General features: G+C 26.6%; 1 protein-coding gene and 1 long non-coding RNA gene across 2 annotated transcripts in view; one reads left to right on the top strand and one right to left on the bottom strand.

Moving 5' to 3' along the window:
* Positions 1 to 584: 584 nt before the first annotated feature.
* LOC135924910 (uncharacterized) lies at positions 585 to 11,431 on the top strand. Its single transcript, XR_010571443.1, has 3 exons — positions 585 to 727; positions 10,604 to 10,703; positions 11,134 to 11,431. It is a non-coding gene; the product is annotated as an uncharacterized LOC135924910 (long non-coding RNA).
* Positions 11,432 to 15,943: 4,512 nt separating this feature from the next.
* LOC135924338 (uncharacterized) overlaps positions 15,944 to 18,089 on the bottom strand; it is a 40,308-nt gene continuing 38,162 nt past the window's right edge. The window contains exon 8 of the mRNA XM_065459396.1: positions 15,944 to 16,274. Coding sequence (XP_065315468.1) covers positions 15,944 to 16,274 — 331 coding nt within the window. The remainder of the gene's footprint in view (positions 16,275 to 18,089) is intronic.

The raw sequence follows: 18,089 nt of genomic DNA, 5'->3' as shown, positions 1-18,089 counted from the left end.
AACCTGGCAACTCTGGTCTTATTGCATTTTCAAAATAACTGGTCGTTGTTTAGCAAATTTAGTTGTTATTTAGTAAAACTATATGTGGTCTATGCGATATCTAATAACTGTGAAATTCGTACATGAAAGATTTCGGGCAAGGCCATAAAATTTATACATAAAAAATTAGGCAAGGCCCCATAAGATACAAATTTAGAGGCCAGTTTTAAGGGCTAAAATTTTTTTATACCCCACTATGGGCTAGATATATCATAAAATTAATCACTCTCTGCTGATGGCTATATATCATAATCGCCTGATTGTTAAAATTGGGTGATAGATGACATCATGATGACGCTGCAAGATGTTAGATAAAAATAGAGAAAACTAAAAACTAAGGTTACTTTTTTTAAATTTTGTTTTCTAAAAAATTAAACCAACTTATAAAAAAAATTAAGATCTCAATTACAACAATAATGAAGACGATTCAACCTTGCAGTTGCATTCAAGGGTTTCCTTATTTATCTTATTTTTCTGCTAAATATATAAATTTTCGCGAAACATATGCGTTTAAATAAATATAAAAAAATTAATAATTCGTGTTCGTTTGTGTTTTTTAAATTTTTTAAAACAATACATTTTTTTACATATTAATTTTTAAATATTTTAAATAAAAATTTGTATAATGAAACTTTTGTGTTTGGCATTATTAGTGATCTTAGCATATTCTGTTTATTCGGAAACTACTGTAAAACACTTATTAACTCTTTATATATTTAAAGTTTAAAATTGTTTTTTTAGGAGGCTATAGGCTGTAAAGGAGGATGGGTTATATAATGGGATACAAATTTTAAAATATAATTTTACTTTTTTAGTATAAAATTTGATAGAATTGAAAAATTACAAATTAAGCAGACGCGTTTAACGCTGTATTTTTCTAAAAACGATCTCTTTAAATTGAAGCAATATTTCTATTTTAGAAAAAACAAATAATTTTCCTTTTTTAACGCTAATAAAAAGTTTACTAATTTTCAGGGATTCCCGCTCTCGCTTATATATCCTATAAAATTTTAGAAGTAAATTTGAAATTAATATAAATTGATGCTAGGAAGTAAACGCTTATATTTTAATTGAGTTTTAAAAAAATCTCTAAAAATGAGAGAAATATTAGAATCCCACAGTGATTCCCAATTTACTATCCCTTTGCAGTTTGTCATATTTAATAAACGGAAAATATCTGCAATAGACTAGTTAAAAAATTATACATTCCGTGAGCAAATGGGTTAAAAATATTTTTAAATCAATGGACGGGATGGCATATGAAATAATTTCTGGTGAAATGAGCAGAATTGGCGTATATTTATTAAAAAATTATTTTTGTTTTTAATATTGTATATTTTGTAAATTTAAATATAATCAAATAAAATAGATTAAAAACAAATCAACCAATCAAATAATTTTTAAGCAATTTTTTTTAGAGTTAAAAAAACCATTGGAGGGCGAATAAGCTGAATATTTTTTTTAAACGGTGGGTGGGCGCTTGGGTTAATACTCAGCCCAATTTAGACATCTACATATAAAGGAAATTTCAGCGAAAAATTATAGAAAATAAATTTTAGCGAATATTTAAAATATTCAATAATTCCAAACGAGAAATCAGAAACCTTGACCACATAAGAGGAATAAAACTTCAACACATTATAAAAATAGCTGGTATATGGAAAGATGATAAACTGTGTTAGGTGAAATAGGAATGACATGGCAAATATTTAACCCAATTGCTAACCAGCAGAAAGAAATTTAATCTTTTTTTGAACAAGTATATGACCACCTTACTAATAAATGTTAATTTGGAGCCCTAGTAGCTTCTCTAGGGTGGAGGGAGGTGCACAGTGGCTTGAGCCCCTTGAAATATTTGACTAGCTCCCTGAATAAATATATTATATTTTTTTTATAAACATTTTGTGTTATGTTCTTAACTTACATTCGTTTTTATATAGATTTTTCATATAAATTTAAAAATAAACAAAATTTTAATGTAAAAATTTTCTAAAATTTATAGATTAGATATTCTACACATGCTAGAATACATTTCCGCTCAAATTAGATTTTTCAAATTTAAAAAGCACCCTCGGTAAATGATATAAAATTGAGAGATTCCCAATCCCTATGTATATTATATCCCAATACGACATATATATGTATATGTTTATAATAAATGGAAAAAGGTGAGAATTTAAATAGTTGGGGTTTGCAAATCTCACTATAAAAAGAATATAATGTGAGATATTAAGGAAATTGCTAAGCCCTTAATAAGTTAGAAAAATATAAATAAATAAATTATATTAAATAAAAATTAATGGTATTAAACAATAAAATAATATTAAACACTATATTAATTTCAGTTATAAATAACATTTCATACGATAAGTACTTCAGTGAAAATTACAGGATTTATAATGTAAAACTGAGTGTATTGACACTACCCTTAATTAGAGCCCTGTAAAGTAATTTTTTTTCGTGGTCCGAGCTCGACGGGAGCACAACACAAATTTTTTATACGAACCCAATCCAAATTTGACTAAAAGGAATTTAGAATTTTTCAATCTGTTTATTAAATATAAATAAGAATTTATTACATACTTCAGATTTTTAATTTGTATTTTTTTTGGTCTCAAATCTTTGAGTTCTAATCTTTTCAAAAATTATTTTTAAATTTGGATCCATTTTATAGAAAATCCTATAAATATAAAAATCTGATAGCCAGGAATTTCTTGCTAGGGGAGGGAAACTGCTTATTTAGAAGAGCCAATATTTTTTGAAATAAACAAATAGTTAGGCATTCATAAAAATTTTTTGCTATTTTTAATAAAAATTTATAAATGTAAATATAAATACAAAATAATACTCGATGTAAATTTTAACATAAATGAATTAAATGCTAAATTCTGTGTTATTATTTTCCATAAGCTATTAAAAATACTAGATTTTGTTTATGTCGATCTTTCATCAATGTAGAAATGAGGCCTCACAAGAAGCCGTTGATACCCCAACGATGATGGCTGCTTACAATTTTTTAAATGCAAGATATTTTTTTATATATATAATATTTACGATATATATAAAATAATGTGTTTCTTTAACTTATGTAGCTAATAATCTTTTTCATGATATAACGCTTCCACATTTAAGTTTAATAATGATTTTCTAATTGGGCCATTATTAAAACATGATAGAAGATTATAATCGTCTTGTGTAAATCTATCTAAAAAACGATCTACAATAATATCATAATGATAATTTTTAAAGAACTTCCATTATAGTCCTTTACACAATTAAATTAAAATTATTGCCTATAAAGTTTTCTAAAATAAATGATTGTTACGAGATTATTTATTTTATTTTAAATTAATAATTTAATTTTATATAATATATTTTAAAATTTAACATTTTTCTTATCAAACTAAAAAATCAGGCTTATATAACAATTTTCATATTAATATATAAAAAAAAATCAATTAACATTAAAAAAAACAATTTAAAGGTTAGTGTTAATCGGTCATATCAACATTCCACCCTTTAAAAAAATGATTTCCACTTAGATTTTTCTTGCATGTGAATCTTATCGTGTAGTCAACGTTTCTTGATAGTTTTATTGTCATCATTAACTTTTGCTATTGAAAGTTTATTTAAAAGAAAAATATTTTATTATATATATATTTTTAGCTTTATTTCATTATAAAATTATCGAATTTTTTTGGCAAAATTATATTCCTGCTAGGTCTTTGACTAACAAGACTCTGTTCTTGTACTCCTAAATTTGGATCATCATTTCTTCTAATATTTACAGTAAAAGGTATTGCATTTGTTTTCACATGTGTCGTTTCATCAAGAGGTGCATGTTTATTACACGTATCACAGTTTCTCACCTCCTGATCTGTTTCAGCGTTTAGACCTGGCCACCACAAGTAATCTCTCGCCAACAATTTCGTTTTCTCAGCAGCAAGATGCCCTTTGTGTAATTCCTGTAATATCTCCTTTCTCATATTTTTCGGTATAATGATCCTATTCTCTTTAAAAAGAAAATCTTTAATTAAGCTCAGTTCCTTTATATATTTTATTCTTTATCTGTTCATGATTCTTTATATTGTTAATTACCTCCATTAATTCGATATCAATACTAGTTTCTTGAACTATTCTTTTAAAATTTATTGGTAAATCCCAAAATTATCAATTTTTTTATCATCTATCTCTTGTATCATTTCTTCTGTGTTCATTTGGGGTAATCTTGACAAACAATCCGGTACTACATTTCGTTTCCCGTGTCTATGAATTATCGTAAAGTCATAAGCTCCCATAGCCAAACTCCATTTTTGAAGTCGCATTGATATGGATGAGTTATCCTAAAGTCCCTTCGTAAATATATAAACGAATAACTTGTGATCTGTAATTATTGTAAATCTCGTACCAATTAAATATTCTTGAAACTTTTTTACCGCGTATATAACAGATAAAGCTTCCCTCGCTATATTAGTGTAATTAAACTCTGATTTCAATAAGGTTCTTGACGCGAAAGCAATGGGTTTCTCTTTACCATCACCATCAATATGAAATAAGACTGCGCCTAGACCTTTCTTTCAAGCATCAGTTGCAATGCCTATTGGTATATCCGGATTATAAAAATTTAACGTAGGCGGAGTACTTATCAGATTTTTTAGGTCGTGGAAGCTTTCTTTATGTGTATTATCCTATAACCATTTGTCTTTATTAACCATTTTGTATAAAGGATCAGCTATGTCCGCAAAATTACATAAAAATTTTCGATAATAGCTCGCCATCCCCAAAAAAGTTGTCAATTCATCTTTTGTTTTCAGTTCCGGCATGTTAGAAATAGCTTTTATCTTATCATTGGGATGCATACCATGTTTGTCTATATCATGTCCCAAAAAGCGTATTTTATCTTGCACAGCTGCGTTAAATAATAATAAGTTGGAACTTGTAAATTTCCTCGGGTGTAATAACCTGAATTTTTCAATCAATATCGATGGATTGATGAAGTCGGTAGGTGAACATATCTATTTAAGCTTGATATATACCTCATCTGGTAGTCTTTTTGTAAAGGAACCTGCTTTTTCGATGTCCGAGATCTGAGTGTCCTTAAAGATGTCTTCGAATCTACTCAAAAAAAGATCGCTATTGCTTGAGTATATAGGAAATTCAATATTTATATTAACATTATTATTGGGAATCTGTTTCATATTTATTTATTTATTTACAATTTCCTCGAATATGTAGCGGAACTGCCACCATATATAGACAAACATGGTATACATCCCACCGCTGCCACCATAAAGTTTTCTAAAATAAATGATTGTTACGAGATTATTTATTTTATTTTAAATTAATAATTTAATTTTATATAATATATTTTAAAATTTTACATTTTTCTTATCAAACTAAAAAATCAGGCTTATATAACAATTTTCATATTAATATATAAAAAAAAATCAATCTACACAATTTATATTAAAAAAAAATCAATTTATATAAACATAAAAAAAAAACAATTTAAAGGTTAGTGTTAATCGGTTATATCAACAGCCTAAAATATCTTAAATATTTGCAGTCGTTTTAAGTACTGCTGAATTGGTATTAGTTTTGTAGTCTAAGATATTCTGTATTTTTATAATCGATAATCATAGGCCCTTTAAGAGTAATATAATCTCTGAAGTTTAACAAAAATAATGTTCTTTATATATCCAAAAATAAATAATAATGATCAATCGCAAAACGAAGAATAAAATGTTCTTCGTCTATAATTGAATTTAACTTAAGTGATAAAATAATAAAAAATTGTAAATTTGTAACGATAAAATTATACGATAATATAAACTGATTTTTTTAAATTAAGAAATAAAACCTTTTTTGTTATTGCCATTAGGTATAAAATAAATATCTATGAAATAAAACGAAAACTTAAAATCAATATATCCAACAAGTATCCTTAGTGATTTTTGAGGGATGAGATTAAATATTGACATAAGTTTTTCAGCCAATTCTTATCAAATCAAAAGAATCATCCCTTTATTAATATATTATAATTGTGGTATTAATACGAAATTAGCATCAACTCTATTAGTACCTGCTGACTGTAGATACTTAAGTGTATCTATTGTTATTACTTTAAATTATAATTCCCAATATAATGTAATTTATATTATCCATTGAGATAAAAGACCAGAGACTTCTGCTGAATCATAAGGGAATACCTTTGTGTTAAAGTTTCTATTTAAATAATTATTTTTTTTTGGGGGGCCAAAATTTCTTTCGAGGAGCCAGGTTTAGGGGCCAAAAAGTATTTTTTTTGAAGGGGACTGCTTTTTCTACCACTTCCCCCGCCTGGAGGCTATTTAATTTAATAGATCTTAAATAAATCAAAATTATCAAATGAAAATATTTTATAACTGTTATAATAGTATTCTGGATTTTATGTTGGCTAAATGTAAAATATTATATATATTTTGTTTAAACCTGATAGATGATGTATGTAAATAAAAGGGTAACTAATCATAATATAATTCACAATCATAGGAAATTGTTAATTTGGGAAATATAAATTACATAAATGAATAAATGAAATGTCAGATAAAAATGTGTAATTCTGAATGACATTTTGATGAAACAAAATGATTATCGATAATATTTCTATTATTTAATTTTCGGGCTTCGGTTTTGGCTGCCTCTTACAGGCCCAAGCTCGAAAAAAAGTCTTTTATGTCCGAGCCTGACCTTCTGACAGCCCGTTCAGAGCTCTACTTTAATTTACCTTAATCTACCTTAAATACTATATTACTGCTTTGTGGATTCAGGGAGGAGGTAGATACAATAGAAAATTATAATTCCCAAATAAATATTAACTAAAATATTTTAGCACCCTTGTAAAAAAATTTGGCATAATTATGCTAGAAAGGGCTTTTGCATAATTAACGTAACATTAAAATAGGGGGTTTAAATAAAGTAAGAATATATTAAACAAAAAATTAGAATTATTTTACATATGAAAAATTGTAAAAATATGTTTCGAGATTAATTTTAAAAAATGTAAAAATTAAAGTTTAACGATTTATTATTTTTTATTGTTTAGAGTCCCGCCGGACACTGATAGGATTTCTCTATGCAAGGCTCTCTAAGCGTATGATTATATTCAAATGAGTTTTTAAAAAAATTGCTAAAAATAAAGATTTCTTTAATAATTCAATAGAAATATAACTTCCTATCTCCAACCTAAATTTGACATGATTATAAAGTCAATAATTGAAAAGTATAATCTGTAGCTTCATGGTGGGGGGGGGGGGGGGTCGACCTCCCAAAAAATTTTGAAGAGCCCCTGAAATTGTAAAGGTTAGTGAAGCCACTGAACGAACTTTTAGATTTCAATTTCACTCCAATAATTATTTCTCCAATGTGTCCTTAGGTCCCATAGGCTATAATTTATTATCAATTTTATGTGGAATTTTTTTTCTCAGATCAATGGGGATTGTGGATCCTTTCTTATTGACAATAAGCCTGAATTGGTATATTCCGATACTCTCTAAGTTTCCTCGGAACTCAGACTAGCTTATCTTTTTTTTTAAATATCTCATTTTATTTTTTTTAAACAAAAACATTATTTAAATATTATTAGGATATTGGATAAATATATTTTTTTGGTTTTTATCTTAATTTGAACACTAGAATCAGGGCAAGCTATCAAGGTAGATGTTTTTTTAATATTAAGGTTGGAATACTTTTGGCCTGACATTTCGCCTAAATTTTTTTCTCTTAAGAAGCGAAAATAAGCACAAATGTATGACAACAAACACTATGAGGGCCAAAATGCGCTAATGTGTGAATGCTACCGACTTCAATGTTTATTAACTAAAGCATCCATGAGCTCAAATTTTGATAGCTGATTATGATCATCAACTATAAATAGAAAATACAAATTGAACCCAACGGATGAAACTAATATACCGAATTACACTGGTTCGAATCTCAATAATAGTTTCATTCATTTTATTATAGAACTAGATAATTTTACCATCTTGCACAAGAAAGTTATCCATTGACATTTTACATAAATAAGATGCAGAGAAAATTTTAATAATAACCGTAATTAACATTTTTATATATAAATATATAAATATTTTACAAATATTACATCAATTAAAAATAAAGTTTATTCAATTATTATTTAATGAAAATATATATTATTTATCTTAAGTATTAATGTAATTGTTTTATCTTATATATTAATATAATTGTTACTTATTGTGATTTGTTGGCACATATTGACGCGCTGCGCTCATTAGGCAAAAAGACTATAGGCTAATCGCCGGTACACCATTTATTTAATATATTTTTTTTCCCTATATGTATAACCTATTGGAGGAAATCGTTAAAATTATTGCTATACTATTAATGCAGATGTGGGTTAGGGTTAATTTAAGCACAAATATTAGATTAATTTTAAGAATAAGAACAAATGAGCAATATTAATAATTATAGGTCAAATATGATACTCCGAATTTAGTTTAGTATTTCTATAACAAGGGTGTAAGTGGGGAGCTAAGCCCCCTTCTAATATTTTTGATTCTTAACCCGCCCCCCTTCCAAATTTTGAGGAGGGTTTGAGCCCCCCCCCTCCTTTCCAATAAATAATTTTAATATATTTCGAAAGTGTTAAATTTGAGTCTCCTTTCTCCTTTATTGTGATAAAAATTAATATTTTTACATAGTCAAAAATCTTTTTCATATTTTTTTATAGACACATAGAAGATGGAGAAGCAAAAAGTTTTATTTTCATCATTTTTATAAATTTTTATAAGTCACCGTCGCTTTTACTTTATAAGTGTGTTTTACCACCAACAAGGTGGTGATAAATAACTCCATTTTAACAGGTTTTGAGCCAACTCTAAAAAGACTAAACCTTTTTAAACGAAATCATCATAGTCTAGGTCGAGGTTTAAATAAAGATTAGCTCAATCTTTAAAAAATATACTCTTGCCACAAGGCGTAGCAAATTTTTTTGACTGTTGGGATTTAGCCGATTTAGCAACACTTCAGACAAGAAATAGTCCCATTTTAACAAAAAATGTTTAATAGAAATTTTCAATAGGTTGGATATTTTACTATGTTAGAAATAATTAATTGGGATATTTTTATATCAGGTTTTTCAGTGTCCTATTGCCAATTAGCCATTTTTTTATTGATTGACAGATATATAAAATAATTAACTATAAGGAACATGTTGACAAATAATAAAATATTATATAGGTAGCGTCTACATGACAGAAAATTTATTAGGATCAATCTCCTTCCGAAAATAACCCCTATCCCCTAAAAAAAATTTCCCCGCCTTATGGTCGCGATATTTTTACTTACCCATTTTGCTCTAACAACTCATGATATTAATTAAACAAATATAATGAGCCACCATTAGTAACCTTAAAACAATTCTAATTAAATTCTTTCAGGTCTCATAATTATTTAGGCCAGGTATAACAAATATTCATTAGTTAGTGACAATAATTAGTTCTTGCTAACCGTATTCTATATATTAGCCAGGAGCAGTAGCATCACTAGGAGGGCTCGAGCCCCCTAAAAAATTTGAAGAGCCCTCTCAAAATTTTGAATTTTTTTTATATATCAAATGTCCGGAGACTGTAAAGACGCCCCTGGCCAGGAGCATGTATAACTTCAAAGTATACTAAAATATTATCTGAGGAATAAATAAGAAAGAAATATTCATTAATAGATTTCATTATCTTTTATCAGTTATTTTTATCTGTAATCTACAAATAATGTCTATTTTTGTATTTCCCTACCCCGTTTGGTGTGCACCCCCCGGCAATTTGCTCCTACCCCTCTCTTCTCTCATATTTTATTTAAAAAAATACAATATTAATAAGATTATTTATATAATTTCTCTAAAAAGCCTCATGCATTCCATTTGATGGATGGCTTTAAATACGGGGGTAAAATGACTTGAATAAATTTTAATAAAATAATATTTTTATTTTAGAAATTCCTTCTAATATATACATTATCCAAGAAGAAATTGGCCTAAAAACCTAGATGGGCGATTTAGCGTAAGCAAATAAAAAGAATCTGCCAAAGATTCAACTTAAATTAACATTATAGGCTTCTACAATATATCGATGAAGTTATCCTAATGAAAATTTTACAATACATCGCTAAAGTCATTCCTATTTAAAATTTTTAAAAATTTCTCAACTGTGTGTGTAGATACTTATATTTTCATAAATATTAATGGACCTTCGATATCGGAATGGATTCCAGATCCATGCAAGATATGGAAACGGAATTATCGCGGGAGAATGAAATTTTTTAAGGAAAAATACATCCCAAAGAAAACACAGAAATGAAAGATTTATAAAAAATTTTCTATTCCATCCAATTATTTCTAAATTTGCAAAAAAAATTGATATGAAAATAAATATATGACCATTAGTTAGTATTCAGCATATTATATGCAGATTTTTATAACTAAATCAATTATACAAAATATTTTTAGAAATATAATATATGTTAATCAATATTTATTAAACATCATATAATTTAGAGACATTGGAAACAAAAGGAGTTAAAGTCATGCAAGGATGGATGCAGTGTTACTGAGTGTTGTGCGAAATCACCAATGGCTAATTATACTACATCCCCAAGTAATTACAAATTAAATATTAATCTTATTTATAATATAAAATTTTATTTGAAATAATTTTGTATTAAGCAAAATTAGTGGCATCTTTAAATTTCAACATTTCGGCAGGCTAATAAGTGATTTATTGCATTGCCTTTATATATTTAATATTAGAGTGGATGGAAACATTATCTAAAATATATAGGTATATATTCTACGAATATTATAATAAATTTCCGGTAAAATCAAACTTTTCAAATTAAAAAAACAATCCCAAAAATCTTATTTTGTTAGAATTCCAGTAAATATAAATTTAAGATAATTTTTAAATTCAAAAGGAAGTCCTAATTGCTAGATTTTTAACACTTTAAATAACTATAATCCTTTTTTTCAAATTCTAATTTAATATAGAAATATATTGACATACAAACACGTTTAAAAAAAAATTAAAGGTTATTGTTTCGCGAAGCAAAAGGAAAATCAATTCTGTTCTTTACCTGGAAATCAGTTAGCATATGTGTCTTGTGGTTGTCAGGATCATTTAAAATGTATTAAACTGTCAGAATTTTGGGGAAAGTGTCGTAAATGAGAAGCAACTGTCGACATTTAAGATTAATAGACACTTTTATGATATATATTAATAATTATTGTATAATAATAATAATTTTAGAGGATATCACTAAATACATTTAAAATATTTATTTTAAAATTCATAATTCTTAAATAATAAAGTTTAATCATTCATTATAATTTGGCTATCATTTTAATATAGTATGTCTCAGGACTTTGAGGAATTAAAAATGTTCCAAGATTACCCTATGAATTGGTCGAACTGATGCCTTTTTGGCCTTAAACTTACCTAATCACATTTAACAAAAATTATAATAAAACGAAGTTATAAGACTTAGACAGGATTTAAAAACATCTCATTTTTAAAAATATATCGAAATACTTTAAAGTCCAAAATTTAATAGTCGAATAATATTTAAAATATTAACAATTAGAAAAATCTCAAAAGTATCTGAAAATTCATAAATACAAATATTATCACCTAAAAAAATATATATGATTGATTAAAATTATAAATATATAAGTCCTATCTAAATCATTGGACTGCCACTTTATAATATTTTTATTATTAAAATGGGATTTTAAATCCTGCCAAGTCTTAGGCATCTAAGTTTTAAAAAAATGCAAGTGACCTCCGACTAAGTTCAAGTTTCTGAGATAATTGACATAGACTTCATCTAGATCCTAGAATCTTGAAGAATCCTAAATTTCACCAAATCCTACAATGTTGACACATATATATTATATATAAAATTTAAATTAAAAATATAAGGAAATGAGCAAAAATGAGGGTATTGTATAGGAGAAAGAAGATAATTATTTATATAAATGGGTATATTATTCAATGTAAGAGAAATCTAAATGATGCGAATAATAGCGATAATATCTCTTTGCTATAGAATTTTTTTTATGCTTATTGGGTTTTTCGGGGATCCATCTACAGTTATTTGAAAAAGTTAGGGTTGTGTTGTTAAAAGGCTCGTTTTGAGCCGATTTTTAAAAACGGCTAATTCAATATTTCATCCAGAAGAATAATACGCAGGGCCTGAAGATTTTGTTCATAGAAGGAACAAATGTCTAGACATATATTAACAAAATCTCGAGGTTTAAACAATATTTTTCTGGCTAAAATATTGAGTTAGCCGTTTTAAGAAGCGGCTCAAAACGAGCCATTTAACAACACTAAGTTAGGGACTTTAATATAGAAAAACGTTAGAATAGAGTATGAAATAGAAAAGGAATATATGAATATCAAGCGCCAATAAAACTTGGCTAATACATGGATAAGACGATTGGATCGATGAAGATGAAGCCTCACATATCAATAGCGAAGTCCTCATATCTTCGTTTTTATACATCTCGATAATTGATTATGGTAAATTCTGCCAGATGTCGATTACAGCGTTTGCAAAGGTTAGACCAAACCAGGTCTGTAACCAAAATTTTTTAATGGAAAAGAGAGAGGCGATAATTTTTTTCAAACATTGAAACAAATTTAATTAATTTTAAAAATTATTAGAACCAATCATATTTTAAAAATTACGATCAAATAATAAAATATTGGACAAAAAAATATAAAAGTTTTCTTATATTTATGCTTGATTATTGGTATTGTTGCCAAAATATATGGAAATTTTAATATATTTTTACAAGATTGTACATTTGACCGGTCAAATGCGATTCGGTAATTGACTGATATTTGACCGGTCAAATATGGTCAAATTCACATAATTGTTTTTTACGCCATTATTAACTTTATTATATATATATATAATATTATAATGAATCTATGTATAATATTAAATTTCATAATATTTTTTTTAATTCATTCCACAGTTGTTTCGCCCTCCGTAGCAGAGTATTGTTCCGATTCATATACAATATCATTATTCTCTTTAATATTTTTAATCAATCTTAAATTATGATATATACTCTTACCAATTTTCCTGTTGTAGAAGTCTTCAATCGATTTCTGTTTTTCATATGAATATTTCCCCAAATCGACCAATTTCTTTCTGAAGAAGAAGTAGAATTAGGAAATTTTAGTAAAATATTAGCTACTTCTCTTACTTGGCAAGGTAAGCAAAGTGCATTCCACCAACTTGAGGCTGAAATCTAATTGTTTCTTATGGAAGTTACCACTTTCCACATATTTTGGCTATTAAATATGCCGCTTTTACTTTTGAAATTTATTATATCACTTAAAATATTTAGATTATCACCATCTTGTAAAATAACAAATTCTTGTATCATATTACATGCTTCATCAAAAGATGCCCCCCTTGATATTGAGGGTCCAATAAATAAGCAGCATTGTGAGCACATGTATTTAGATCATTTTTTCTGTTTTCAAACATAACTTTAATTTTTTTTCTTCAGGTGGAGAAAATATAGAATCATGGCATGATTGTAATATGTGTTTTTCCAAATTAAGCATCTCGTTTTTTACATGAGCTAAAGTACATTTATCCCATTGCACTTTCAACAATGAGGTAGCTAAAGGTTGGAATATATCTAAAAATTTTAAATTTTTCGTCCAAAATATTTCTTCATTTAATATATTATTTGTAATTTCTATAGGACAAATATCACATATAACTTCTTCAACAATGGATGTTTTCAGAGCTTTTTTACATATTTATATTTCGCTCCATACATTTTATTGACGATGTCCATCTCTTTTGGCTAATTGTACTTAATGTAGATGGTATACCATGTTATTCTTATTAAGGAATTGAGATTTTTGTAAAAATAAATATGAAGAAATAATTAATAGGACCAACATTCAAAATGATTTCTATTTAATCATCCTTATTTTTTAATACTAAGTAATATATAATAAATTGCAACTGTAATAGATACGCGCCAAATTGACGCCGCGCTGAATTGTCGCTGCGCCGAATTTTCCGCGCCGAATTGACGTGATACCATCTATGAAACCGGTTATACAAGATTGATATTTGCATTTAATTTCCTTGCTTGATCAGAGATAATGGAATCAAATTTTCTTGAGTAACAAGACAAAATAATGTCAATTTGATAATCATTCTCACTAATTTCACCCAATTCTTCGTTAGAGCTAGAAGTATTATAAATTAAATTTATTTGATTTTTTGAGGTTGATATTTTGGAATTTGAATAAAATTTTTCCTTAATTATGGCAAGGCACATCGTACAGCTGCTTAATAAATGCTTGACCATTCTATCAACGTGGGTAATATAGGACATCTTGCAAAACTGCATACTGCTCTAACTGATTTACCATCGCTTCTTGAAAATGTTTCCAAACTTGATGCTTTGGTTTGATCATAATTCCTATTATATTAAAATTTAACTATTGAATATTGTAAATTAACGCCAATTATTTCAATAAATCGGCTTAATATTATATATAATATAATATATAACTTTTTACCAGAATTGAATTAATTATTTTGTAAATCTGACGAGAACAACTAAAAAGAAAATTAATTTATAAATTCAAATGTAGCAAGTGGAAGTAAAATAAATGAGAATTAAAATAATTTATACTCGGCTAAATATTAAATAATTTAAATTCATTAAAAAATAAACCATGACTTAGCTAAATTATTATATTTATTTATTTTAGATAAAAAAAATTCTTTTGTATTCGATTCCTTCATGATACAAATTTATTTTTAAATAAATTGTAACTTAAACATGCTTTTAATGCATACTATAATTTATCAAAATATTTATTCGCCAATTATATTTTAGAGTATTTGACCGGTCAAATACTCCTCCGGTCAATTGATCGGCCAATTCACCGAATTCGACCTGTCAATTGACCGATATGCCAACCCTGTATTTTTAATGCAATGCTTCCATGGCGTTTCTCAGAAGATTATTTATTAGAATTAATTATACTAATTTATGCTAAATCAATGTCAATTTTTGAAAAATATTGCATAAGATAGGTTTGTTTTATACATATTCCTATGCCGATAAAAATCGTCTCGTATTGAATCAAATAATGTATCTGCTTCAGGTGAAATATGATTTAGGCCATTCTGATATTTCTCCAAGGGAAATCAAATTAGGCCATTTAAAATAGAATATAATCTTGAAACAGGGACATTTATCAATTCATGAAAACCCTTTTTATTTTTTTAAAATATTTTATAATTTTTTGGTTACGGGGGAAGGGTCTTTACCCCCATCTCTTACTAGCTAATTGTTATGCGCCTGGACAAAATCGATTCATTTACGTTATATAAAATTTTGATATATATATGCTTATTTCTATTATAGATATAAAACCTCTAATGAGTTTAAATATATTCATCAGATTACTTGTCGAGTCTTACAATATCCATGAATAATATTCATGATTAAACCGTAATTATATTAATTTTTTTATTCATATATTAATTATAAGTTACATTTTTGTCAGTTTCAGTTCCTTGATAAAATTCCTATTGAATAAATGAATAGGCTATATATTAGGAGTTAAGTTATATCATAATTCGCAAAATAGTCTGAATGAGATTGGATTGTGAATGACACATTATAAGTATAATTAAATAAGTATAAATAAATAGTTAAAATTATAAAATATTTATAATATTTTACATTTTTAGTACAGTAAATTTTCACATTGATTAAAACATTTTTCATACTTATACAAAAATATTGCAATTATGATTTTTCTTGATATTGGTATATCCAATATTATAGACAATAATCCTCGTATAAAGTTTCGTTACACTGAGAACAAGTAACATAACAGCACCATTTGAATTTGCAACGGCACATTTTGTTGATTTTCTCCGTTATTCGGGTTGTATGGCCTCTTCCGCAACACATCAGATCACATCCATCCAATTTAGTGGAACGAGAATCACATTTGCGTCCCTTTGTTCCAAAGGTATATCCTAGTTTAGGTTTTGGATCACAAAAATCAGGACTTGGTTTGACATATACTAAATCAAGTTTTGTTTGAGGCTTTATACCGATTTTTGAAGGCACTAATGTTTTTCTGCCACTTTCTGTGATCTCCAATCTTTTTAAATTTAGAGTTAATAAATTTAGATTTCTCATATAATAACGCGATAATCAGAGGGTGGGGCTGGGGTGGGGGAGAATTTGAAAGCAAAATTAAGAATAAACTTAATATATAACTGAATACACTTTAAGTTTATAGGCTGTGTTCTGGTTTGACTTATTACTAAATAGACGGCTTTTTAGTATTTACAAAACAGCCAAAAAAATAAGAGACAATTAATTATTTTCCAAATAAGTATATATCGATATAGAAAACGAGGTAAATATTATATAAATATAATCCATAACAAGCTCACCCTATATGATTGCACCCACAATAATATTAGCATGAGTGATATTGATCTCAATTTATTTCCTCAATATTCGAAATTTTTGGCTCATTATGCCAATCAAGTTCTTTTAAAATAAAGATTATATTTATTTCTTTCTCTTTATTAGAAAATCTTGACCTTTTCGTGTCGATTCAGATATATCTTCTTGCCAATCAACATATTCTGATTGAGCATATAAGTAATGGTTAAATGAAGGTTATTTCTTCTATTTTAAGTTATAAAAAAATGTGTCAGTGAGAGTAAAGTTAGAGAGATTGAGAGTTTATTAGTTATTATAAACAAAAATATATTAAATTACAAATAATGCAGACGATAAAATTATAAATAGTAAGCAGACGATAAAATTCATAATGTAAAGGACTATATAATTTTTTTAAATATTTAGCAACGATCAATTTTTTATTGATATCTTCTACCCTTGTAAACTCGAACGATTTGGTATGACCAAAGTCATGTTATGTTTTAAATCTATCTTTTTTCAATTTACAATAAAAAAAAATAAATCTTAATGAATATTATGAATAAAAATTAAGTATATTATTAGGAAAAAATTTTAACAAAAATATAATTGGGATGAAAAAGTTGCAATCAAGATGTAAAAAAATGTGTCATATTCGTAAAGCGTCTTTGTAACAAATATTATTAATTTTAACTTTTATGTAATAAATTTTATTAGACCTTAACTAGATATGGTCTTTTTTTATCCCAAAATATACAGAAGTGTATATAATTGATTGTAATTTTTAATTTGGGATGTCATATTAATATAAATGAAATATATTTAATATTAACTTGAAAAGTAACAGCTAATTCAGTCATTATTAAGAAAAATGCAACTGATTATAGTGTCTATGCTAATTTTTTCAAATTCGAAAGTAACTAGTAATAGTGATTAATTACAAAATTATATCCCAATAAATCTAACCACCATTATCAATAGTAATTAAATTTAAATTATGCAGTTCCCATTTTGTATCAAATTCATTTTTTAAAAAACAGAAAAATATTTACCTTACAAGATATAAACCCTATACCTCGGATTGCTAGGAAGAAATTAATAGTTCTGGAATAAGCAAGCTATTATGGCTTTAATTTGTATAAATTATAAGTTAATCAAATTAGATTTGTTGTTAATCTATCTATTATATCTGGATATGATAATGTGGACACTTTTATATTAAAATAAACACAATTGTATATATTTGTGCATAGAAATTAAATTTATTACAAAAATATATAGTATATACTGTATATATTTCATATTACTAAGCAGAATAATTATTCTAAGATTATGTTATTTACTATTCAATTTTCTCTCTAATTGGATCTAAAACAAAAATTATGAATAATTAAGACACATCCAAAAACAAATTGATAAGTATATTTTTTAAATAGACCAGCTTGTTCATAAACAAACCAAAATAGGTGTCCTTAAAAACATTTAACCTATACTAAAAAGCAATTAAGTATCATAAATAAGT

This window comes from Gordionus sp. m RMFG-2023, chromosome 2, assembly GCF_954871325.1.
Source record: "Gordionus sp. m RMFG-2023 chromosome 2, tfGorSpeb1-WG-v2, whole genome shotgun sequence".
NCBI classification, from domain to species: domain Eukaryota; kingdom Metazoa; phylum Nematomorpha; class Gordioida; order Chordodea; family Parachordodidae; genus Gordionus; species Gordionus sp. m RMFG-2023.
This window is presented reverse-complemented; position numbering and strand designations above follow the sequence as displayed.